This window comes from Ipomoea nil, unplaced genomic scaffold (assembly GCF_001879475.1).
Source record: "Ipomoea nil cultivar Tokyo-kokei standard unplaced genomic scaffold, Asagao_1.1 scaffold0188, whole genome shotgun sequence".
NCBI lineage: Eukaryota > Viridiplantae > Streptophyta > Magnoliopsida > Solanales > Convolvulaceae > Ipomoea > Ipomoea nil.
In genome coordinates, this window is record NW_017616616.1 from 399,132 (window position 1) to 424,289 (window position 25,158).

At 36.1% G+C, this 25,158-nt stretch overlaps 4 protein-coding genes and 1 non-coding gene across 5 annotated transcripts; all 5 read right to left on the minus strand.

Moving 5' to 3' along the window:
* Positions 1-2,448: 2,448 nt before the first annotated feature.
* LOC109186218 (replication factor A protein 1-like) lies at positions 2,449-4,939 on the minus strand. Its single transcript, XM_019336150.1, has 7 exons — positions 4,684-4,939; positions 3,808-3,935; positions 3,651-3,738; positions 3,455-3,575; positions 3,019-3,303; positions 2,682-2,912; positions 2,449-2,610 (listed from the first exon to the last, which is right to left on the minus strand). Exons 1-7 carry the CDS (start codon positions 4,695-4,697, stop codon positions 2,449-2,451), a joined length of 1,029 nt encoding a protein of 342 aa, XP_019191695.1. The 5' UTR covers positions 4,698-4,939.
* Positions 4,940-7,997: 3,058 nt separating this feature from the next.
* Positions 7,998-10,375, minus strand: LOC109180141 (exocyst complex component EXO70A1-like). The gene has a single exon (XM_019329614.1). It carries the CDS (start codon positions 10,053-10,055, stop codon positions 8,127-8,129), a length of 1,929 nt encoding a protein of 642 aa, XP_019185159.1. The 5' UTR covers positions 10,056-10,375; the 3' UTR covers positions 7,998-8,126.
* Positions 10,376-13,828: 3,453 nt separating this feature from the next.
* On the minus strand, positions 13,829-18,288 carry LOC109180160 (dr1-associated corepressor-like). Its single transcript, XM_019329637.1, has 6 exons — positions 17,978-18,288; positions 17,283-17,355; positions 16,978-17,071; positions 15,530-15,637; positions 15,362-15,419; positions 13,829-14,659 (listed from the first exon to the last, which is right to left on the minus strand). The coding sequence occupies exons 1-6, from the start codon at positions 18,008-18,010 to the stop codon at positions 14,174-14,176; spliced, it is 852 nt and encodes a 283-aa protein (XP_019185182.1). The 5' UTR covers positions 18,011-18,288; the 3' UTR covers positions 13,829-14,173.
* A 115-nt stretch (positions 18,289-18,403) lies between these two features.
* On the minus strand, positions 18,404-18,476 carry TRNAA-AGC. The gene has a single exon. It is a non-coding gene; the product is annotated as a tRNA-Ala (tRNA).
* Positions 18,477-18,876: 400 nt separating this feature from the next.
* Positions 18,877-24,467, minus strand: LOC109180129 (sphingoid long-chain bases kinase 1-like). Its single transcript, XM_019329603.1, has 8 exons — positions 23,553-24,467; positions 23,103-23,468; positions 22,521-22,614; positions 22,358-22,395; positions 21,479-21,625; positions 21,051-21,150; positions 19,854-20,788; positions 18,877-19,343 (listed from the first exon to the last, which is right to left on the minus strand). The coding sequence occupies exons 1-8, from the start codon at positions 23,970-23,972 to the stop codon at positions 19,200-19,202; spliced, it is 2,244 nt and encodes a 747-aa protein (XP_019185148.1). The 5' UTR covers positions 23,973-24,467; the 3' UTR covers positions 18,877-19,199.
* Positions 24,468-25,158: the final 691 nt, after the last annotated feature.

Below are 25,158 nucleotides of genomic sequence, written 5' to 3' on the forward strand. Positions count from 1 at the left end.
TTCTGAAAAGGAAAACAAAGATAAAAATGGAGAAGGGTGGAAGAGTATATGGGTACTCCAGTTTTTGTGCATACATAGTGAGTTGATGTCAACCATTACCGTGAATGTTATGAATTTAGAAAGTGAATGTTGAATTTTATTATTACCGTTTAATATTGTTGCTCAGCATTTTGCTTCCCCTTAGGCCCTTATATTTAATAACTCTCTTAATAAAGTGCTAAATGAAGAAGCTTTTAGTATTTCACTTAAGATGATCTCAATGTCGTTTTGAGGTTACTGTCTTTAGGACAATCATGTTGGCAGCTATCTCCCATACTATGAAAATAAACCCCACATCTGTGTGTAACTTGGGCCTAAATTTGTGGGTATTGGTGAGTGTAAACTTCCATTGTATTTATGGCTTTATGCCCATGTCCAGATGGTTCCAGCGTTCTTGTCCATTATTGAGTGATGTGATGCTCAATTGACAACCTGCTTATCTGTGCTGAGCATGTATGGGGAGTTAGAGTCGGGAAGGAGGGTAGGGGCTTTGAGGAGTGAGGTTTTGTGTTTCGGTGTTTCCTAAAATTACAGAGTAAAGCTCATTTTTCTGAGATGGTTTTGCTTAATCCTCTATATTTGTGTACTTCTGTTGATAACCTGAGCATAACATCTGTTCATCTTAGTGATATTAAAGGAAAAATATTTATTATTTCAGTTCTGAGACGAAATCTTCGTCTGTTTGTCTTTTGGTGTCTTGTTCAGAAAGCATGGTGTAGTGCACTCATCATCTAAGAACAGCCAGTTCACCTAGAGTTCCGAATGGCTTTAACGACTTTGAGGTTAAGGTGTTTGACGGATGTGCAAACCCATACCTCGGTCTGGCTTCCATCATTGATGCTGGGATTGACGGTCTATGCAAACACTTAACTCTCCCCCAACCATTAAGTAAGTTTGCACAATTCTCTTACAATGTCAGCTCTGTTAAAACTACTCCATTCAGACAACATAGTAGTTTGCTGCTTGTCTTAGTTTGTCATAGAATTCTTAATATTAGTTTTGAGATATTTTGATAATTTATCCCGCTAATTTTTGTATGGATGACGTCTACCCTCTCGAGAAACTATGCCAAGCCGATATACCTAAAGGAGTACACAATGCGGCATGAGGATCCCGCTAATTTCTGCGTGGCTGGTGTTTACCCTCTCGAGAAACTACGGCAAAGGGCATGCGAGGCTTGGAAGGAAATACCACTCTCCTGTAAGCTCATTATACACTATACATACACTCTATGCTCAATTGCTCATTAACATATATGTCAATTAGAAATTCCCATTTCTCGGCCTCTTACTCACATTGTTGCACATTATTTTTTTTCACAGCATTAGTTAACTTTATATTGTTGTCTTTTATTACTAAGTTTTAGACTGTAAATTTTTTTTACAAAAGCTAATTGTAATATTTTGAGTACATCATTTGAGGATATTGTTGCACTAATTTGAGATTTTCAATCATGAGAATTATCAAAAGTACTTATTTTCAATACTTTACAATATTGTATAACTCAAAAATATAATAATCTATACATCTATACATTCAAAAGTACTTATTTTCAATACTTTACAATATTGTATAACTCAAAACTATAATAATCTACACATTTATACATCCGAAGAAAAAAAAATAATGGACTCTCTATAAACATCTATTATAGATCTATAAATATTTCTGCTTCTCACTCGATGTAAAAACAATGGACTATTATAGATCCACAGGAATTTCTTCACCATGGACTCTAATCACCAAATCATCACATCAGCTAATCACCACATTTGCTATATTGTATAACTCAAAACTATAATAATCTACACATTTATACATCCGAAGAAAAAAAAATAATTGACTCTCTATAAACATCTATTATAGATCTATAAATATTTCTGCTTCTCACTCGATGTAAAAACAATGGACTATTATAGATCCACAGGAATTTCTTCACCATGGACTCTAATCACCAAATCATCACATCAGCTAATCACCACATCTGCTATATATGTTTAGGAATACTTGAACTCACTGCAAAAAAATATTCAACAATCCAAACAATTTGATTACAATGCAACCACCTACTTGGAAGAGGAGGTGATTGAAAAACTTGATAATCAAACCTAATATTCACAAATTCACAATTCACAAATATTTTAAAACAGTAAATTTTTCAAACCACGGTAAATAAGCAAAACGATCCTTGAGTCAGGCACAATTTATTAAAAGATCCATGTACCATTTTTTGTCCTTGAGCCACCAAAGACCCTAGTAGCAGATGTAACCAAAATTAAAAAAGAAAAGAAATGCCAGAAGGCATCATACTGTCTTTGTAACCCAATAACCAAAAAAAAAAAAAAAGATAAAATGCCAACAGGCATCCTGGTCCACATGCATCAGAAACCTCAGCAAAGCAATTTATATTCAATCACTTTCCTCCTTAATCCCTTTGTTCTTTGATGTCTGGGTTGATGAAGACTTGTCTAGAAGGCGCCTCTTTACAACTGAACTATCACCCACATCATCTTGATTGCAAGCAACACCAACCCCAAGAAGATTTTCCCCTTCATCAACCTCAACAAATTCCTAATTAAAAAAAAAATCAAACTTATTATTTGCACATAATAATCGTTACAATAAAATAACATAAAGTGTACCTCCTCAAAATCATCATCCTCCACCATTTGGTCAACTTTGGAGCTCAAATACTTGTCAGGAATGCGCAGAAGCTCTGGTGCATGCACTTGAATCAATCTTTGGTCAGTGTTTATCCTCATGACAGAAAATACGTTGTCGAGATTCTCAAATTGTTCTTTCCTAACGACCACCCTAAATAGCATGCACTGTTTAACCAAGGATTGTAATTCTGATGGGATCAGTTGAGTTGCCTAACAATAAAAAATAAATCTCCCGTTAAGAATCAACAACACAACAACACGTACTGTAAAATACATTTATATATATTCCCAGAACTAAAATGTTATAAAAATATACATTTGAATGCCTTGACTTCAACTCTGCAACAGAAATTCCCAATAGCTGATTGCACTCTCTGTCCCAAAGGAGAAAAGGTGCATTTCCTTCTAGATCTGCAACTCTGATCTTCAACCTGTATCTCAAATTACCTTCTCGACAGCTCTTTTCACACTTTGTACAGTAATATAGCCCACCTTTTGACTCAAGCTTCTTGTTACAGCCAGAAGCTCTACATGAACTGTAATACCAATTGACAGAATCCTCTATAGCAACTATCCTAGCTGCAACCCAGTAGTCCCCATACTATAGCATAAAAAGTTGTAAAATGCATATAAGTACTGCATGGATAGTTGCTATAATCTCACACCATTTGTGGCTCTACTGTATTAGGTTTTTATATATTTTAAAACCTAATACAGTAGATTTTTATTATTATACAACACAAACCAATTACCTCTCTGGTTTGGTAAATTTCACTGATAGTTTTCATATCTTGAGCATTACATTGGGTCTGCTCCATCATTGGAAAGGATTCAATGCTCCTCATGGGTGTTTGCACACCACGAAGAATTAAACTAAAAATAGTAAAGTCATAAGAAACAATTTTTTTAAAAAAAATAGTACAATACTTAAAAATAAATTACTTTTACCTCTCCCTAAACTCCAAAAACTCTTTAGATTGCTGGTTAATAAGGACTTGTGTCACATCATATGAGCTGCAAAGCCTCACCTCGCCATCTAGACATTTAACAAATGTTACACATATTTTACACAGAATAGTGTATATATAAGTATATATGTACTTACTCGTGGCATCTCTCCTAATTCGACAGAACTGCAAGATCACCACCATTGGTTCATGACTACTTGCATTAAAAAATGGCTCAATCTTACCAACATGATCATCCCATAGAGTACACCTAATCTGATTTCCACTGTAAAAGTTGAGGGAAATTAGATTTCTCAAACTTTTAATACCAAAAAATAAATAAGTACCCAACTTTATATATAGATATAGATTTAATAATTGATAAGTAAAATTGGGGAGCTTATATGCTGGGATCCACAGACTGGGAACCCTTTGGGCAATCCTCTTACTGTAAGTCTCCATTTGAGTGCCTTTGTTTAACTGTTGAGATCACTGGTTCCGTTACTCTTTCACCATTGCACATCCTACTTCTTTTCAAGTTGATATAATATTATCATGAAATGATTTTTAGTGGTGATAAACCTATAATAAATTGATGCCTTAATTTTCCACCAGGCATGGTGATTGATCCAACCAATCATGACCAGACTAAGATTTGGTCTCCCTTTTCCCTTAACATTATCTCATTAGCAACTTGACTTTCTTAATTTAAATATATATTAAATAATTACCTTAAATCCTCAATGATAAAGGCTATAAGCCAAGTTGTTCTCCAGGAAATCATTTTTTTCCTGAGTTGATATATAATACAGATTTAAATATATATATATTAAATAATTACCTTAAATCCTCAATGATAAAGTCTATAAGCCGAGTTGTTCTCCCAAAAATCATTTTTTCTTGAGGTGAGTATATTTCAGCCACTTTTCCAATTACATCTGTAATGAAATTTAAAACAAAATTTAACACACAGGAAAATAAAAATAATTTTTTTTTTTAAAAAAAGGTAATTTCAACATAATATACGTACCAACCAACAGCTTATCATTAACACCTTCAACTTTTAGAGCCTCAAATGGTGTGAGACGGAACATCTGACTTGGAAACTCAATTCTTTTGAATTGCTTAGCTATAGTCTGGTAATTGAACTTGATCATGTACTTGTGAGGGGTTGTCCTGTACGTGTAGAAGTTGTTGATGACCAAGAAATTCTTAACAGCCCAAACTGAACCTTCCTTAAAATTGTTAATGAATTTTGGAACCAATTGTTTTGGGATGTGGGCATGTACCAATGTTCCCTGCATATATATATATATATATATATATATATATATATATATATATATATATATATATATATATAAATATTGAAATTAAACAGTGTTATATTCAATATGAGATTGCATTGATTTCCTTGCATCTGTTATCACCTCAGAATCATGAAACACAATTTCCTTGCATCTGATTGCATTGCTTCCTGTCCTCTCCGATACATTGTATGCACGAATAACGCGAACCTTCATTGCACTCGTAACATTGAAGGGTGAGATATCACTTCCAAGAACATACATTGGATACATACTGTATGAGAGATGAGAGATATTACTTGTTGTTCAGCAACGTGTGGTTGAATGCATAGGCCTGTAATTCACTATTTATAGAATTGTTAAGGAATCAAATTGTTCCATATTTACGTTAGTAATCCCAAAAGTTGTATCCTTATTTTTATGTATGTATGTATTTGATTTGATTTGATGAATTCTGAACAGACGTGGAGTCTGAACAGACATAGGCATTGAAGAATTTTTTTTGAAAAAGGCATTGAAGAATTTAATTTTGTATCAACAATGTATTTAATTCTTTAATGTATTTGTTTAATTCTTCATTGAACAGACTTGAATTGATTTGAATTCTGAACTGACTTGGATTCTAAATAGACGCGGCATTGCATTTGTTAATCCAATATATTCAATTTTATTATTATTATTATTTTATAACAGACTTGGATTCTGAATAGACACGACATTGCATTTGTTAATTCAATATATTCAATTCAATATATATTATTTTATTTATTTTTTATTTTTTTATTACTTTTGGCGGGAACTATAGTTTCTGCTATATTATAATAGAAGATATATATATATATATATATATATATATATATATATATATATATATTATTGATTATTGATTATTGAAGAAGATAAGACAAATATATAGTGGATACATGTACATGACAATAATAGTTGAAAAAAGATAAAGAAAGTTATACCGGTACGTAGGGATATTTTTTACCAAAAATATTGTATAATACAAACTCTTATAACATAATGTATAAAAAAGTAACGAAAAATAAAGAGTATAATTTTCATTCATACTTATTAATTTTTAGATTTAGATTAGATTATTATTATTATTATTATTATTATTATTATTATTATTTCCACTTATAACGCTTCTCGTGTCAGTTTAACAAGACTAAATATTTGGGCCCAAAAATGTATTTTCTTTTTCCACTAAAATACATAAGAATTGAGGAAGCTTCTTTGATAGTCAAACGACTTGAAAATATGAAATGAGTTCTTGGCGGTCGAGTGAAGAAGAATATTCACAAAAATATTTTAATTTTCAAACAAATTCAATTCCCTGACTTCCAAGTGGTAAGACAGAAATCCATCTCATTGTTAACGAATTGAAATCAATGAATGAATGGAAAACGAGTGGTGTGGTCAGTGGTCTGGGCTGAATATGTCGATTGCTTTGATTTGCGGTAACATTACATTGACAAATCATCACATGCATGCATTATTCCTGTGCTATTTAATTTCATTTATGCATGCATATATGCACGTGGTCCATATATGTATGTGGACACGTACTATTTCATAAGCTTCTAGGTTTGGTGCACGTAACGGAACGTTCAATTCAAAGACTATATATATATATATATATATATATATATATATATAATATGTTCAAACCTGTATATATGCATCCACACTTGAGAGCTACGTAAAAAAGGAAAATATTCAGTACATATAGATCATCCCAATTGATGTCGCGGATTCGTCACATTTTTGACGGATCCACCATTTTGGCGTTTTGACGAAAAACCATGTTTGGTTATCAGCGGTTTGGAGCAACGGTTTGCTCCAAACCGCTGAAATCCCAAACGCTGTTAGGAGCAGCGTTTGGGGAAAAAAAAAATATTAAACTAATCAGTAAGAAGCCTGAGGCTTCTTTAGCCTCTCTTCTCTTGCCCATCCGATGTGGGATGGGCAAGAGAAATTAATTGGCGTTGAGCTCCCTTTATAAGGGAGCTCAACGCCAGTTATTTTCTAACTTTCGATGTGGGATTTTTATCCCACATCATTTTTGTTTTTTTTTTTGTTTTTTCTTATTCTTATTATATTATTATTATTATTATTATTATTATTATTATACCCTTTTGGTCATTTTACATGTTAACCGCTAATCTAAACAGCTAATTTTACCAAACATCTTTTTACAAATCGCTGATACAATCTGCTGGTCAAACTCGCTAATATAATCCGCTATTTGTTAACCGCTAATACAATCCGCAAACGCTAACCGCTAACCGCTAATTGCCAAACAAGGCCAAGGAATGATGTATGCTTGTATAGACGACTATATATATGATGTTTAAACGTAGCTTGTATATATTCACACTTGAGAGCTAGGTAAAAATTGAAATACTCTTTACAAATATGTAGCTCAATTAGTTTTTATGTGACAGATAATAGTGTACGAAATTTTACATAATTGAGTCTGAGGTTTATAGTGTGAGAGTTTCACTCTCTTATGAGATGACTTTTTGTGAGCATCAAACACATATCCTTCCACTTAATGATGGGCTGCTGATGGATAGCTAAGTCGATCACTATGATTTATCTTTTTACAATTTTATTAGGCAAGAGTGTATCTTTGGGTGAGAGATTTTACTTTTGTGGAATAGGTAAAAAAGGAAAGAAAATTATTTGGTTATAATATTAAATGTGAAAGTGAGATTTTACCATTTATATAGGATGCTAGATTTTTGTAACAGAGCATATAGGTAGTGATCTGGTCTGTATAAAGTCGAAAAGATGTGCTTTTTATGCTTTCTGACTTTCAATAAAGTATATAAGCTATAATGCTATATAATGGACAATACAAGAATCGATAGTGATAATTCCATTTATTAAGATATTCTTGAAAATCATGTGAAAATGTTTGGTTATTTAACCAAAAACTGTTTCAATAATTGTATAAAAATAATTAAAAGAGTTTCGTCTCCATCACAATCTCAATTAATTATAATTAGGCTATATAATTATATTTTATGTGATATGCTGATATGTTATTAATGCTATTCCATAACGATATTATACAATATTGACCCCTAATCCCCTATATGAGGATGAAAATATTATCCAAATTAAATAATATATGGAGGCCAGGTTTTTTTTTTTTTTTAATGAGAGGTCGAAGACGTTGCATGCGAAGAAGATGAATCTGCGAGAAATGAATAAGTCTCTGTAGACTCATTCGTCCAGAAGAATAAATCCGAAAGGCAATTCCTCACATCTTCGGGGGCAAATCTGACAACCACGGACAAAGATCTCTCTCTCGTCGCCGTAAGGCGGTGTGCATTGTAGAATTCCCGGTACACCGGAAGCAGCTTCGTCGCGATTGACAGTTTCAAGTCGTTGCGGAGCTTAGTATCGTGTACAACGCACAAGGAATGTTTACGGTGCGCCTGCTCGAACGACGAATTGAACCGCTTGAAATGCTCCTTGATCTGGTGCGGCGGCATCGGAGCCGTTGGATTCTGCGGGATGGTCGATATGACGTGGCCCCATGCTAGCCGTTCGTAGTTCTCCGCGAACTGCTTGACTTTGGCTTCTTGCTTGGATGACCAGTTGTCTCCCAGTAAGAATTTGAGGTTGGAAGCTCTGACTTTGCCGGCGATGAATTGGAGGTTGTTGGCGAGGAAGAGATACGCCATTGAAACGTCCTTGTAGTGCTGCGCTCGGCGGTCTAGTTTGCAGAGGAGGACGAGGATCAGCCAGGCGAAGCGGAGAGAGATCGCCGGAGCCGGAGAAAATTCGGTGTCGGAGACACCGAAGTATGATTCCGGCAGCGAACTCGTCTCCGGTGGAGGAGAGTCGGCGAGGATGTCCCCTAGTACATTGCTGTAATCTGCGATCAATGTGAGATAATTCATTGATTCTATGGTGAGCGAGTGAATTCCTCCGCCGGCGACCACCGTCTTCGAGGAGTCCTTCTGTAGAGCGGTTTCGAACTCGCCCAACTCGCTCCTGATTGACTCGCCGAGTTTTACGAGTGACGCCACCGCCAGATCTCTGACTGTTGACGCGGAATCCGATGAGAAGATGGACTCGATCTCCGTCCATCGATTGGCTATGGCGGTATACATGTCAAGTAGACGGAAAGTCTTTTCCGGCCACTTCCTGCTGTTTTTGGCCACATTTTCTGAGAATCCGAACAGAATCGTCGCGCCGTCGTTTGAAATTTCAGTGAAAATTAATTCTCGGATCGAATCGGAGGAGGAAGCAAAGACGTGATCGCACAGAATTCTCTCTCCATTGAACAATGTCTTCATGGAAACATCTATAGCACCGAGCCAGCTCTTAATCTTCAGGTCTAGAACTTCCGGATCCATCTTCCTGACCTGCGAAGAGCTCAATTTCTCAACTCCGAGCTTGTGTAGTCCTTCGTCTATGATTGATTTCCGAATTACTTTGTAGATTTTCAAGCACTCCTTGGCGTATCCAGATGAAATCATACACTCGGCAATCAATCTCAAATCCGCCATCGCAATGCTCGACGCATCTTCAACTTCGGCTATGGAATCGCCGGCGGCCCTGATTTCATCCTCCTCATCGTCGTCAACGTCGTAATCAGACTGGCTGGACTGAGTCGAGGCACGGGAGACGGACGACCGGGTGGAGACGGATTCAGGATCCAAATGAGCTCGGTTCATGGAGAGAACCTGATAGAACTCCTTCTGGAGCCTCTTCATTGCAATCTGCATCAGGTTTTGTCCGCGCACGAGCTTGTCGGAGCTCGAATGCTCCGTCTTCAGAAACTGCATCGCTTTCTGCAGATTATACACACACTTGATGAACTCCTTGGCTTCTCTGCGGTTCTCGTAGATCAACGAAGTGACCTTCGCGAAGTTAGACCCTTCCGGATCCCATTTCATGATTGCCGGCCCCGATACCTCGAGCGTCCTGTCCATAACGGAATCCGAAAAACTCGGCCTCCACGGCGAAAAACCTAACCGCGACGGGGAAGAAACTTGAGAAGAATCAGTGGCGGATGGCGTCGAGGAACGCTTGGGTGAAAAGCAAATCGTCCTCATCCCTTTTCTCGGCATAACAACGAGGTACGTAAGTTTCTGGTTTCTCCTCCGTAGTTGTTTTCTGATATTGTTGGGATATAATTCTGTCCACCCAGTATGTAGTTTTCTCTCTTGCGTTATATGTATATATATAGTGCAAGCGGGGACCGTGAATAGACGGAGGAGAAATGCCGGAGTTTGAAAGAGAGCTGGGCAGCTGGCTTCCGTGACCGCGTTGGATGTTTAACTCTCTTGCGTTTACACTTGCCAATAACAACTTCCCAGTATATTACTTCGTTGATAGTTTCATGCAGAGTATTCATGTTTTTAGTCTTTTTTTTTTTTTTTTTTTTTTTAAATAATAGGAAAAGAACAACCTAGACTGTACTTATCAACAATAATCACATGAACAGAAAGTAAAAACTTAATCCATAAAGTCTAAAAACATCATTATCGTTATATTCAACCCATACATATTTGTTCGACTTTATTATCAATATGTCTAATCTTATTAATCGCCCGTTTCCCACTTTAAAAATCTATGCAAATTCGAGTCGCAAGAGCAACTTTTTAGTCCGTTCCTGCTTTACCGTGCACATAAAGAACCCAATATTCACACTATTTTAACTTGGGGAGCCCATCTTATTCTAACTTGGTGACTTGAGGTTAAGTGATCAAACACTCATGCTAGTCGTAGGGAGTAAAAATTATGGGTTAGACAGGAAAAGAAATTAAATAATATGAAGATTGTATTCAAAAAAATAATATGAAGATTGATATTAGTTTATAAAATTTTAATATTTAAAAATTATGGTTAGACAAGAAAAGAAATTAAATTTTAAAATACTCCATTATGAGATACATACTATAGAAATTAACAAAAACAGAAATAATTAATTTGACAAATGAATAATAAAACATAATATATATAAATATGACAAAAGGGATATAATAATATATAAAATATAAATGTGTGATCTAACTGTCAATTTAGAGTTTAGTTGAGATAAAAAACGACATTCAATTATCTTCATTTCTTTCACCAATTTTTTAGCCTACTTGTGCCGATTGATTAAAGAAAAAAAGATTCGCATGAACAGCTCAATTGGTCACATGGGTGAAGTTTGGGAACAATGACCCGAGATCAAATTTCATTAACGGGGAGAAAAACTTCTCAAAGTGTGGAGAGCTCTATAGTAAGCCATAGATGCTTTATCGACTGGGGCGAGAGGGAAGTAATAAAACCAATGTCAAACTTTTTTAAAAAATATTTCTAAAGTATTACGTACATCCGTATAATTTTGGTGTGCGGTGGTACGGCTTGGACTTGCATTATATTATTGTTGGAAAATATAGGGTAGGGGCCGGGTGCGATGTTTGAAATTTCCAGTCATTCACAAATCACAATGATGCTCTTATTATTGTGTTCATATTGTTTATATCCATATAAGTGCACGCCCTGATGATATTCCCCCATTCAATTCCGAGCATTTGACTGTTATTATATATTATAAGCATGCAATCAACAATCGACTTCTACTCTTAGTAATATAACATTGTGAAATAATGTGAATAAGATTATCTTATATTATATTATTTAGTTCACATTATGTGATAATCTTTTTTTTTTTTTTTTTTTTTTTTTTTTTTCTTTCTAGGTCTTTCAAGTATTTCAGCTTTGTTATTTATACTATAGTATATAATACATTCTCATAATCTCACATCACATTTTAGATGCATTCCTAACCCCTGACACCTTAACCTCCCTTAGGGTAAAATTGTTAACCCACAAGAAAGCCAAGCCTTGGCAAGCACAGAAATACAAAACTCCCACCCTCGTCTCTAATAACTCATCTGAACTCCATTCTCTTCTAATTTATCAATAGTCGCATCCACATTCAATTTTAACCAACTTTCACTTTGTGACTGGCTTAATTAAACTATCACTCTATACTACCCCTCTCCGTAGTAGCCATTCTCCAAGCGAATAAAAATGAAGTTGTTCCCCGGCCCCTGAGTATATCTCCTCACATCATTCTCTCTTCCATTATATTCTAGAGTTTATCATTCATATTCCCCTTATGTATCTATGACAAAGCATAAAATAATTTTCTTTTTTAAAGGGAAATGACTTGACTTTTTATAAGCATTGATCATATGTGAATTGATTATTTACTTTACTAGTATTCAAATAACTTACGTCAACATATTGAATAATTGTGAAAAGTATTGTGTGTAAATAATATATATATATATATATATATATATATATATATATATATATAGAGAGAGAGAGAGAGGGAGAGAGAGAGAGAGTAAGGTTCAAGTGTGACGATGTCCTTAGGTGTGGCGGTGCGACGTCACCAATAGTTCAACAAATATACACTATCAACATTAGAAAAATGTACCACAAAAACACACACAAATTAGGTACGCATCACCAAAAACACACACAAATAGCATCACTAAAAACACACCATTAGATGTGAGTAAAAACACCATACAGGGTTCAGAAATACACTATTGGAGTGTGGTGAGTTATATGGAGTATTTTTTTTGGGTCTGTTCTGTATTTTTTGGGTGTTTTTTGCATTTCATTGTGATGTGTTTCTCTTACATTGTTGGTGCATGTTGTTAACAATGTTTGTGTATTCTGAAATTTCATCGCAGCGCCGTACCTAAGGACATCGCCGCATTTGAACTTTTTCATATATATATATATATATATATATATATATATATATATATATATATATATATTACTTATCCAACCATTTCGTATAAAATTTTAACTCAAGCGATGTGACGTATTACAGATGTTATAATATTTTCTATCATTGACCACCTACCTTCAGAAATTTCATCTGAAAATTGGAGCCTTAGGGACCATATATATATAGCATATTTTGACGTTGCAGCTTAATTAGTCCCGATTATGACGCATGCTACATTTTTCTTTTAAATAGTACATATTGTATCATTTGTATGAATGAAAATAATTACATACGAGACACTCTAGTCAAATTGACTCTATAGTTGATTTGGTAATTATATAACTCCATATTCTAAAGTTTTTCCAAACTTCATTTTTCGATCTAACTTTAATTGGTAGACTTTGAAAATTAACTTTTCATTTATCAATTATCAATTATCAATTTTGATTGTATAATATATCAAATTCATCATCTTAACTAGAAGAATTTGTATTCACTTTGACTCAACTTAAATCAGAAGTGAATCCCACTCAAATTAATGCTTCAAATGACCATTAAATGTAAATTTATGCTAATTTTTCTAACACTTATCTTTTAAAAAGTATTAGTAAAAATGTAATACAAGACTATTATGCATGTATAAAAAGTTTTACATTTTAACGAACTAACTAATATATGTATGTATGTGTGTGCAGATGTGCACTTAATTTAAAACAAATTTAAGGAAAATAATGAATATCTTAGTAGCTAGTAGCTTTCAAGTTTCAAGTTCTCTAACTCGTTGGTAGTTTATTTGATGCGCGGATAAGATAAAAGATAACGTAGGTCTCATTCAATTTATTCATCGGTCTTGGGTTGAAGCGACACAAAGTCCTACTCGACATAAATAAAATTAATCAATTGGCTAAGGACACATGTAATTAGGGATGACAACGGGACAGAGCGATTATACTCCCCGTTCTCATCCCCGAAACCTCAACCTCGGCCCCATTCCCGGAATTATGTAATTAATTACACGTTTGAATATTTCTCAAAATCAATTTTTTAGATAAAGAAAAAGATCAATTAGTTAAAAGCAATACAAGTAGAGAGAGATTCATATAAAACAGAAACCTCAACAACATTCATCAATGGAAGTAAACTGAGTATACAAGATGTCACATGCTAACTCCTACCTGGGTAGTATGCACTAACCTCCTATTCCTGCTACACATTTTTTGTTTTTCATGAGAATTAACATGATTAGTTGCAAATGAAGTTCATGCATTCATAAATCTACATCTAAAGCACATACAATACCAAGAGAAGGGAGACAAATGGAAAACTCGAGGATTCTCGAGCTCTTCACAGTGATGCTCCTCTTCTTTATATCGTTTCATATGTTTGCGATTGATGTTGATGGAACAACACCATGGAGATTGTTTTAGTTCTATTACCTTCTTACCCTTCGTCGTCGTAGTCTTCTTCCTCTTCTACGATGGTTGAGTTGAACTGTGCAAAGTGAAGTGGGTCGACAGCCATCCTGTCGATTTCAGAAAGCACAGTGCCCTCGCTGTCTTTAACATCGGGAGGCGTAGATAGCGAGGAACAGGCAGCTGCTGTTGCTGCACACGTAATGTTCGGTTTCTCAGCACTCTCGTCTGAGCTGATGTTGGGATTGATATTTTTGATGGCTGATTTGTCGCCACCATCTGTTGCATTAGGATCCTGTCTCGGTGGTTCCTTTGACTCGAGACAGGTTTCCTTCATCATCCCAGGGTTCGGGTTCGGGTTCGGGTTCTGGGTACAACTATGCTGAATAGAAGCACAGGAATCAGATTCAACGTCATGATGATGAGCAGGCTGAGGCTCCCTATCAGCACGAGCCGCACGCCCACGGCCCCTTCCTCTACCCCTACCTCTTCCCCTGCTTGGAGGGCATGTTTCCTGCACTAATTGATTGTTATTAAACTGTGGAAATCAAATTTAGAATACTGGAAACAGTGTTTGTCTATGTGATGTCTCAGCATTGAATATTAATATCAATAAGCAAAAACCCCAACCAGCTTGGTTGGGGTGAGTGGCCGTGCACTCTTGTCCCTTAAGAGAGGTCGGGAGTTTGAACCACTCCCCCCCCCCCCCCCCCCTTCTCGTATGGAAAAACCAATCTGGTCAGCACTTTGCCCCTTAATTGGGCCGGCCCGGTGCGAACGGGGATTAGTCTGAGTATGGTACAGGCTTAAAGGTGACTCCTGGACACCTCGTGGTCTAACCAAAAAAAATAAGCAAAAACCGCAATTCTCTGATGGTATGATTCCAATCCTACAAGGTCTAAACATCACAATATTCAAAAAAAAAAAATATCAAAATAAGTTCTATAAACTACCTATGTCCACAAGAACATTACAAACTAAACTGGTCTCTAATAAGGAGGCAGAAAATTTTGAATACTAATTCTCGAAGGAAGGCAACTAATTACTTTTAGACAATTGGATCAGTTTTTTATTGAAGTGGCTCAATCTAAGCCATGAACAGGAGATGGTCGTTTATGTTTGATGCAAATAATTGCTTTAACAGTTTATCCCTGAAATATTTTCAATATCAAACATCATGGTATTTAAGTTACAAGAATCTAATAGACTGTATTACCGTCCTGCTCCTTTTGGACTCGTCATCACTGTCATTAAGTTCATCCATTGCAACTTTCCTGGTAAAAATGTAGTGTTTTTATTTAGCATGAAATGTTGCCGAACTAAATAGGAGTAACATACTGGAGTAGAATATTACGATTAGACAAAGAGAGAATAGTGTGTTTACCTTCGTCTTGACACCTCAGCGCCAGTATCAGAATGGCCATAGTCAGGGACCTTGCTAACAACTTCTCTCAAAAAGTCAAAAACATTGTAGCTCTGCACACAGTGTTTTCTGCATAGATACACGGAATATGAATAGCTAAACATAACATTATAGCTAGAATACAATCATAAATTTTCCACTTCCAGCTTTATCAATTGAGAACATACAAGCTATAAACCCTAGCGGTTAGGGCAATATGACTATAGGGAGGCATTAGAACGGGTAAAATACAGCATTAGGATAAAAACCCGCAACCCCTTCTCCTTCCTTTAAATTAGTTATCAATTTCAAGCAATGTTGAAAAAATCGCTAGGCTCCCTCTAGGCGCCTGGGGACCGCCTAGGGCGCCTAGAGCGCCTAGGAGGCCGACCGCCTAGCGCCTAATCGGCGCCTAGGCGCGATTTTTGCAACACTGATTTCAAGGCACTAAAAGGCTAGTCACCTATCTGAAATGCTTCAAGCACAACGTGAATTCCAAACTCTCATTATTCCATCAGATTTGCCAAACTCCATACTTGTTACGTACATAACAACAAAGTAAATTGATTTCCAAAACAAGGCATCACAGCCAAAAAAGTAGTTTGAGGGAACAATATATCATCAACATCAAACTCCCTTCACTCTTGAGTTGGAAATACCAATTCACTAGATTAACCATCTACTCAAAGATAACACTTTTATTTGCCAGGAAGATGACACAGCATTAACTGCAATATAGCTTTATGATTTACATGCACAAATAAAGGTATACACCTATGGGACTTGTGTATAATTTAAGGTTCCTGGCAATCCACATTTGACAACAAAATTCAAAAAAACACTAAAATGCTAGTCCTGCAAGATATTAACACACTTAGTTCTTCTTTTTTTTTTGAGAAACGTAACACACTTAGTTCTAGTGTGTCTTTTTAGAGCAATACTGTCATTGAGGAAAGTACGGTCAAGCCAGAGAAAAAACAAACTCTATTTTTTTTTTTTTGCATAAATTGAAACAATAGCTCTAAATTTTGGACTCAATCAGTCATCTTCTCTTATCAGATGGTTCCATCCTTTTTCTGTATTGCACATATTGTAACCTCCAGCCCAACCCCTTATTAATGCCACAAACAAACATTTAAGAAATTAAATTTATTTATTAAAAAAAAAACAAACATAGTCAAGTTCCTAAGCAGCAGCTTAATCACACTATTCAACTGTATTTGTGAACTAAGAATCCTAAGTTACTTAGTACAGGATCCAATACCGATTTCCTGTTAATTGCACATTACTAAATTAGCAGCACAAAAGCATACAAAAATAATTATGACAGTTAATAATTGCAAATGAAAGTAAAAATGCGACAATCTCCTAAATCTAGACACACACACACACACACACAAAAAAAAGAGTCAAGAACGAATTTCACTCACAAATGCAATGCACTGACAGTTTTTGCTCCTCTTCTAAGAGTTATGTCATATGTCCTATCACAGAGGTCTTGCAAAAATAACTCCAAGGCTTTAGCTGCATTGATGTTCCAGGACAAAATAAGTGAGAGGATACTAAATGTAATAATAATAATATTTATTATAATAATAATAATTAAAAAAATAAAATAAAATTTAAAAAAAAAAAAAAACCCTAAAGACAAGCAAACTAGTACATGACAAGGAAGGTGAATGAGGAGGGAACTATTAAATAAAATAAAAGCATTAACTCATTGATAGAAACTTACATACTAAAACAGGCACTGCCATTGCAATCTTTCCAACATCCTCATCAGCTTGCATAATTTTCTTGATCCGAGCCTAAGCAATTTTTTTTTTCATTTTTTGTAACAAAAATAAACAGAAGATACATCAACTATAGATATGACATAAGAATATAACATAATTCAAACAATCATGCACTTCGTAAATTAATGCACTGAACTCAGCTCTAGTGCACAACCTAAACGATTAGATCTCCTAAAAGTAATTCTTATAATTGTTCTTAGAATTAGATAGGAGGTTCAACCTGATTTTCCAAAACCTAATATCTGTGGTGCAGAAAGCATGCAATCTCCCATTCCTAATCCCCTCAAATACAATAACAACACGATTACAAATTTTCCTGTTAACTTAGGACCACAAAACTTGTAACTTTACCAATTATCTAATATTAAACCCCAAGAAGATGTTTTAAAAAAAATGTTGTCATAAGCTACTGCTTAGTAAGCTAAAAAAAGTTGAACTGTGCTAATTGTATGACAAAAAAAGCATAATATTTTCTGTAAATTCATATACCCTACTGCTTACTACCAAAAGTTTCGAACTTTACCTAGAAATAGCCATTGACTAAAGCTTGGTAGAACAAAATCCGAAAATTACCCCAATTCAGAATCCAAAAAAGAATAATCATTTCGAAATGTTTAGAGAGAGGAGGACTTACTGCAGGGAAGCGGGTATCGAGTTTCTTCTTCATGGTACAATCACGATTATGTTGATACCATCAAAGAAAGCTTTTGAAATTCGGAGAAGAAAGAATCTGAGTACAAAGCACTGAAGCAGTACTAAGAATCTATGAAAGAAATTAAAATATGATGATAATTTAGAGAATCGAAATCTGAAAAACTCTAATAATCTGCTCCGAGAGGAAGAGAAGAGGGAGAGAGAGAGAGAGAGTAGCTTGAACCGGAGCGGTCTCGGATCCTATCCGATCTGTTATCGCGGAAACGGATCTTCGAACAGGTAAAAAGGAAGAATAAACGATTAATGATATAAAGGAAAATTGCCAATTGGCCCTCCAACTTTTACCCCAACTAAAATTAAACAACAAAACTTTAAAATTGGAGACGCGGGGATAGAACCAGAAAAATGGAGATGCGGGGTATCGATCCCCGTACCTCTCGCATGCTAAGCGAGCGCTCTACCATCTGAGCTACATCCCCTACGTCTTTCACTTCCATATCCTATTTTATTGAACCTTCTTCAAGTTTGACTTTCAACCTGTAAACATTTTTAGTTTCAGCCAATTAGCTACCAGCAAAACAACCTAAGCCTATGCCGGTTTTCCTCAATTTGTTCTTTTGTTTACTCAATACACACCCTCGTGAAAGTTCATTAATTTTACGTATTTTTAAAACATTCATTCCCATTATAAGGTTATACACAACCAAATATCAATATTAATAGTCATTTCAATTTCACCGTACTACCAAACAGACAAAATACTTTCACCAAAACACAGTATCATTATCAAGTATTTGATTCTGATTCCAATCCGATTCCAATTCCTATGTGCGAACCAAACACACCCAAAATAAAACACCAATCAAAGAAGATGGTTTGGAAGAGAAGTGATAAAGATTATACAGAATGATCTCAAACCAGATTCTTTACAAGTATGGCAGAGGGTCAAACCATTCTCAGTACAAAAGCCAACTTATATTCAGCAGCAGACAGGTAGCAAATTACCAATGATACATATGAGAATAGAATGAAGAATAACTTAGGATTTGGAAAACATTAACAAAATTTACAAGGGCCTCAAACTCAGAAACAACAAAACACGTTTTGCCGCTACAAACTGCTCTTCAGATTCATTACCAGACTCGAGCCATAGAATTAAACGGGGCCACAGAACCTCGCAACAGCTTACCAGAGAGTCATCACTATTTATTTTGTGCGCGGCCAATAAGCCTGCACTGTTCGGGAAGTATGGATGAGATGACTGTCCCATTTATGGGAAATAGTTCACCGTCAATTCCACATCCATTGTGTGAGCGCTTCCCGGGCTTAACCTTCACTGATTTTACCTGCATTTCATCGAAAACTTATGCAATCATTCGGAGTCTATTGGAAAGTAACAAATCGATAATTATTGTTAGCCATAAGGTTGGTTTAATTGAAGCATGTGCTCCATCTCAACTAAAAGCCTAAGCTCATAGTTGGATTGCACATTAATGGCTATATGCTCAACACGACCCCCTCACGTGTGCGGTGGGTTCCAAGCAACACGTGGACCATAGTCGCTTATGGGTGGCTGGCTCTAATACCAAATTGAAGCATGTGCTCCATCTCAACTAAAAGCCTAAGTTCATAGTTGGATTGCACATTAATGGCTATATGCTCAACAGGTTTAGTGTGAAACGGTCTCACATAAGTTTTCGTGTACCTTAAAATCCTTTGAAAACATCATGAGGATATGATAAAAAAAATCAGATAGTTTACCTTAACATATTCAACGGTCTCACATAAGTTTTCGTGTACCTTAAAATCCTTTGAAAACATCATGAGGATATGATAAAAAAAATCAGATAGTTTACCTTAACATATTCAACGTATGGCAGTGTGATGTGTCGACCCATTTGCAGAAGCAACAAAAATCGCAAAAGCTTAAGCCTTCCACTTCCCCGGACCAACAACAAATCTAACATGTTATCATCATGCTCGGCTTTAGGGGCCAAAATCTGCGAGCTCAAACTTTGAACAGTTTTACACGCATGGTTGCACACCAGGATACCAAGAAATTGACCTTTAGTGGAGACCCATTTCTCTTCGGACTTGATTGGAATCTCTTTTTGAGCAACTTCGATGGCGTCTTCCGGTGGTGGTCCGGGCAATTCAATAGGATTTTCCACGTGAAAATAATAATTAGGCTCAGTGTCCCATCTCGGTTCTGAATCCCAAATTGGACCGGGATCTGATATTGTAGATGAAATATCCTCTTTATCGTTTCCCCAAGAACATCTAGTAGATTCATTTGTAGCGGTTAACCCATTCCATCCTTTATCAGACCTCGACTTCGACCTAGTCCTGGGCTTCGGTGTCGATGCTAGAGGAAGCTGAGGATGGATAACTTCGGGTTCAGCAGTCGAGTTATTGATTCTTCCAAAAGAAAGCCGCTTAGATTTCGAATCTATTCCACGCACATAATCAGATGGCTCGGTACTACTACAATTAGTATCCAAGTTGGGTCCCGGCGTTCTACTCGGGCTCATAATTGAATCAATGCTCGATAAGCTAGCAGGTCTAGGAAGGCCTTCCTTGCTCGATCTCCTCATGATGTCTGTGTACAAGGCTGACATATCGACGACTTCCCGATCAGCTGAAGCTTTCCCATCTCCGGTTACTTCCTTGGATGCCGGAAGATATTCTACTTCAAAATTGTACTTTGGCAAACACAGGAGTTTGAGGAATCCGGCAACAAAATAGCGCAAAGGACCAAACCGCTTTTGATACTTCTCAGAAAGTTCCAAAACTACAAGTGCATGAGACGGGTAAGCATAAAATGGATGTCTCAATAAATATAAAGTTTGAAACATACAAAACTATTAATAGTCATATATATAACCGGTTTGTTATTCAGTCATACTTAGATTATGGAAAAGCCAATAAATGCATTTAAAAACTAACGAAACATGCTGCCTATGATTACAGATACGGAGTATTATTTCATAAACAATACATACAAGTACCAGAACGGCCATAGTAATAACACGTAAACACGGGAAAAGACTAACCATCACTAACAAAGCCAAAGTATGAAACTGTTGTCCCGAAGTGAATTTGACCGCTTTGAACCCACTCAACAGCAAAAACATCGGTTGCGGTAAGACCTCCCTGAAAGAGGAAAGAACAACTCGACTAAGTGGAAACTTCCCAAGTAAAGTTAGTCACGTTCAGGAGAGTAGTTTTCCAAATCAGAAGGTGAGAAGTGAATTTGGTAATGAATATATAGTATACAAATAATATATAACTGTATATAACATTTGTAAATAGCATCGATTTATATATGTAAAACAAGACGTGAATAAGAATGATAATTACTAATACACAAAATTCAAAGATAGATCCAAAACAAACTGGATGGCGGTGTTTTCCGTGTTTATTACTACAGTTGGCTAAATGGCAAAGATTTCAAAACATTATTATACCGGTTAATTTATACCTTGACTATTGCTATTGCAGCAGAAATTGGGTCTCTAACACCAAGAACAGTCCAAACTAAAGAATTATCGGAACCAGCGGGTATGATTCCAATGGGAATAGAAATAGCTTCCTTCTGATTATCCCTACAAAGTAAACCATTTAATACCTGCAGTTTGCATGGAATCATTGAAGCGGGCAATTAGTACTGTGCAAGGAAAATGCTATTTTGAAAAATATTACTCGTAAAAGAATAAAAGTGATAGGATAACTTAATTAAACTCCTAACTCGAAAGTGAAATGAATAAGATAGCTTCTCAGAATACAAAAGACTTGATAGGAAGAATTTTTATCAAAAGCACACAAAACAGAAGAAAACAAATACACCAAGTCTGACAAAAACAAAATCATTATAATAGAACCATGTGGGACAAGCTATATTTAGCTGAAGCTAAAAACAGGAGAGAGAGAGAGAGAGAGAGAGGGTTTTTTCTTTTTTCTTTTTTTTTTTTTTTTTTGCCGGGGGGTGGGGGGGTAAGTCAAGGTGATTTGGTATTTTTGGCAGTGTCAATGTACCAGGATTTTTGTCCTTTACTGATGTTTGCAACAATAAAAGACAATCCTAACGCTCCATACTATAAAAACATATGGAGAGCTCCCCAAGGAAACGGATGATAAGATAGTACCCTAAGATGAACAAAATAAACGGAAGATAAAGTCACAACTAATGCAAGAACAGTAATCTCTATCTTCAAAAGCAGTGGATAAAGAGGCTGCCAGAAATTTTAAAATAAACACAGGGCAACATATACCACCCAAATGTATATTTCCTATAACAACTACTAATTAAAATTAATTTTAAAAAAATCAATCATGACAGAAAACGTGTTGGATTACTAACCTCGTTTACAATTCCATCACCTCCAACACATATAATACCTGAAGCATGTTCATATCCAAGAAAAAAGGAAAAAATTTTAAAAAGACAAAATATTAAACACAAACTAAGTTGAATAGAAGAGCAAATTTAAAATTTTAAGAGAGAGAGTGAAAGTAGCACCTACCGTCAGGGCATGTACTGAAGTCAACAGTTGATGCAAGTTTCCGAGCATGACCTGCAGATGTCGTTTTGACCACCTCCAACTTGAATCCAGCAAGCTATTAAGAGGAGACTGAAAGTATTAATTCACAACTGCAATGGATCTACTCATAAAAATGGAAGGAAAAAGAAAAAAAATCAAAAGCGCAACTATAACAGATCTGCTCATTTTGCTACTTAAATCTAAAAATACGATGGAAACGAAGTAGTTGTTAAGGGCCTGCAGTCCACCTAAGAAGTAATCAGTCTTTAATCCTTTAACGTGCAGAAATGCTATCATGAAATGTCACACTATGTCGGGCCAAGTTCACTAATTTGATATCTAGCATTATTTATCTCTTTCTAGAGTTCCTAAAAATGGCAAAACAAAGGAATGGACTGAAAGAGTAATTCGTCATGTGTGTATAAACAGTCTGTCGAGGATTGGTCATGTTAGTTAGGTTAACAACTAATCTAAAATGCATTTCTTCAACCGAATCAACCCTATCAACTAAAGATTCCGTGGAAAATTTAAAGAGAACTTATACGAGATGCAACTATAATTTACCTTGAATATAGGTTCAGCCATGGAATAGAACACTTTACTTGATCGACCACGCCCAGACCGTGGATTCAGTATCACGAGCATTTTAGGTGGCGTTTTGCATCTTATATATGATTCGGGCGGAAATGTATTAGTAGCCAACTCGGTTTCCTGCTTCCCCGAAGAACCCAAAGGATGGGGCAACAAATTCACATAACACTGCTGATCTGCAAATGCACTAACCCATTGAAGGGCATCCTCTGGGGTTGAAGCCACAAAACGAAAATCCTTTCGGGTTCTTTGAGGTTTCATGAAACAGGTAAGCCCACTCGAGGTTCTTCGGGGATAAGAATGAACTGTGAAATGCCTTAGATTAGGACAATATGAGACCTGCAGGAATCATAGTAGCCAATACAGCTCAAAATCTAGGGATGAATAACTGAAACTTCAAAATTAACTATAAATGGAGCTCACCGAAACGATGTCGTATAAAGCCAGCATTTCAGAGCCCCAAACCATGGCTTTACTAGTGAGCTTCGCATCAAGAGCATTCTGATATTTAGAGGCGTCTAATTCGCCATTTTTTCCGGCGGACTTCTTCTTGTCCAACGTCAATTTCCCGGAAAACACATCGTACCCTAAAAGATCGGAATTCTCGTCTCCCATATCAATCCTGTGCTCCTCCCCTTTTTCCTTCTTAGGATCGCCGGAATTGCTGACGCCGCCATCCGAGCGGGCGGAGCTCCTCCCCTTGCTCTTTTTTTCCGGGAAGACAACCGGCGACGAATGCTGCCCCGTCGATATCTGAGAGCAAATGCCAAGACGACGAAGCGACTGCGGCGACGCCGCCAGCTTCAAGGAATTGTTCTTGGAGAGATTCCCACTCTTCTGCATATCAAATCCCAGCAGATTCCAGAGTGAAAATCTCACCAGAACCAAGCAACCAACCGGTAACACTCTCCGTCCGTTCAGAAATGATCCAAGATCCCACGCCCCAATTATCACTCCGGATCACAACCGCCCCTCAAACTCTCCATAGAAGCTTAATCTCTCGGATCTTGCAGCCAAGCTCTGAAGCTAGAACGCAGAAAAAACGAAGACTGCCGATTAGGGTTTTACTATTTCTCAGAAAAATCAGTGACGTGGCTGTGTGTGCGCCGGCGGTGATCGGCGAGGCTGAACGGACTACTCCGGCGAGAATTTCAGGCGGAGAAAACGGGTTAAGGAGCAGTTGAAGATGGAATTGAGGAAGCAAAGAAAATGAAAAAGGTGACAGCTTTAAGGTTAAGTGTGTGTTGGTAAGGAGGGAGGGAGAAAAGAAAGTGGCAGCACCATTGCTTCTTTCAGCTTTCTGCCTTCTACCAAACACAAGAAAATAATAGTCAACATACACCTCCTATCCAATCCAACCTTTTTCTCTTTTTTCTTATCTCAATTCCTTGTATTGTTCTACTCCCTTTTTTTTTTCGTGATTTATTATTTTTGAAAAATTCTTCACAAAAGGTTGAATCTTACACCCCGACCTGATAGAGTATTTAGGTAGAGGTAAGAGATTGAATTCCACACTCCGATATATAGAGCATTTAAGTGAATGTAAATCACGATGACTCAATGACTCTCAACATACAGTATCAAATGTCAGTGGGTACCAAGGATCTGTCCACTTTGAACATAATCTCCACACTGCCGCAGCCCAATACTCAAATATTTGTCTCTTCTTCTAAATACTATTTACCGAACCATTAGTTAAGCCCATACAAACATTTTTGAGAAATTCTACTACACATGAAGATGTGTATTGCTAAAATAAAAAGTAACAATATATATATATATATATATATATATATATATATATATATTAATTTCTTGTAACTGTATAAGTAATTTAATACATGTATCACTCTTTATTTTCAAAATATGAATTTTTGAATAAATTTGGTTTTATGTAACGATGGATCTTGGTAAGAATTGAGCTCTACACACTCCATTAAAATATGATATATTTTGGGTATGACATTGTAGAATTTATTTGAAAATTTTGTCAAATAAGTCTTCGAAGTAGTAGCAATTGTAAAATTAT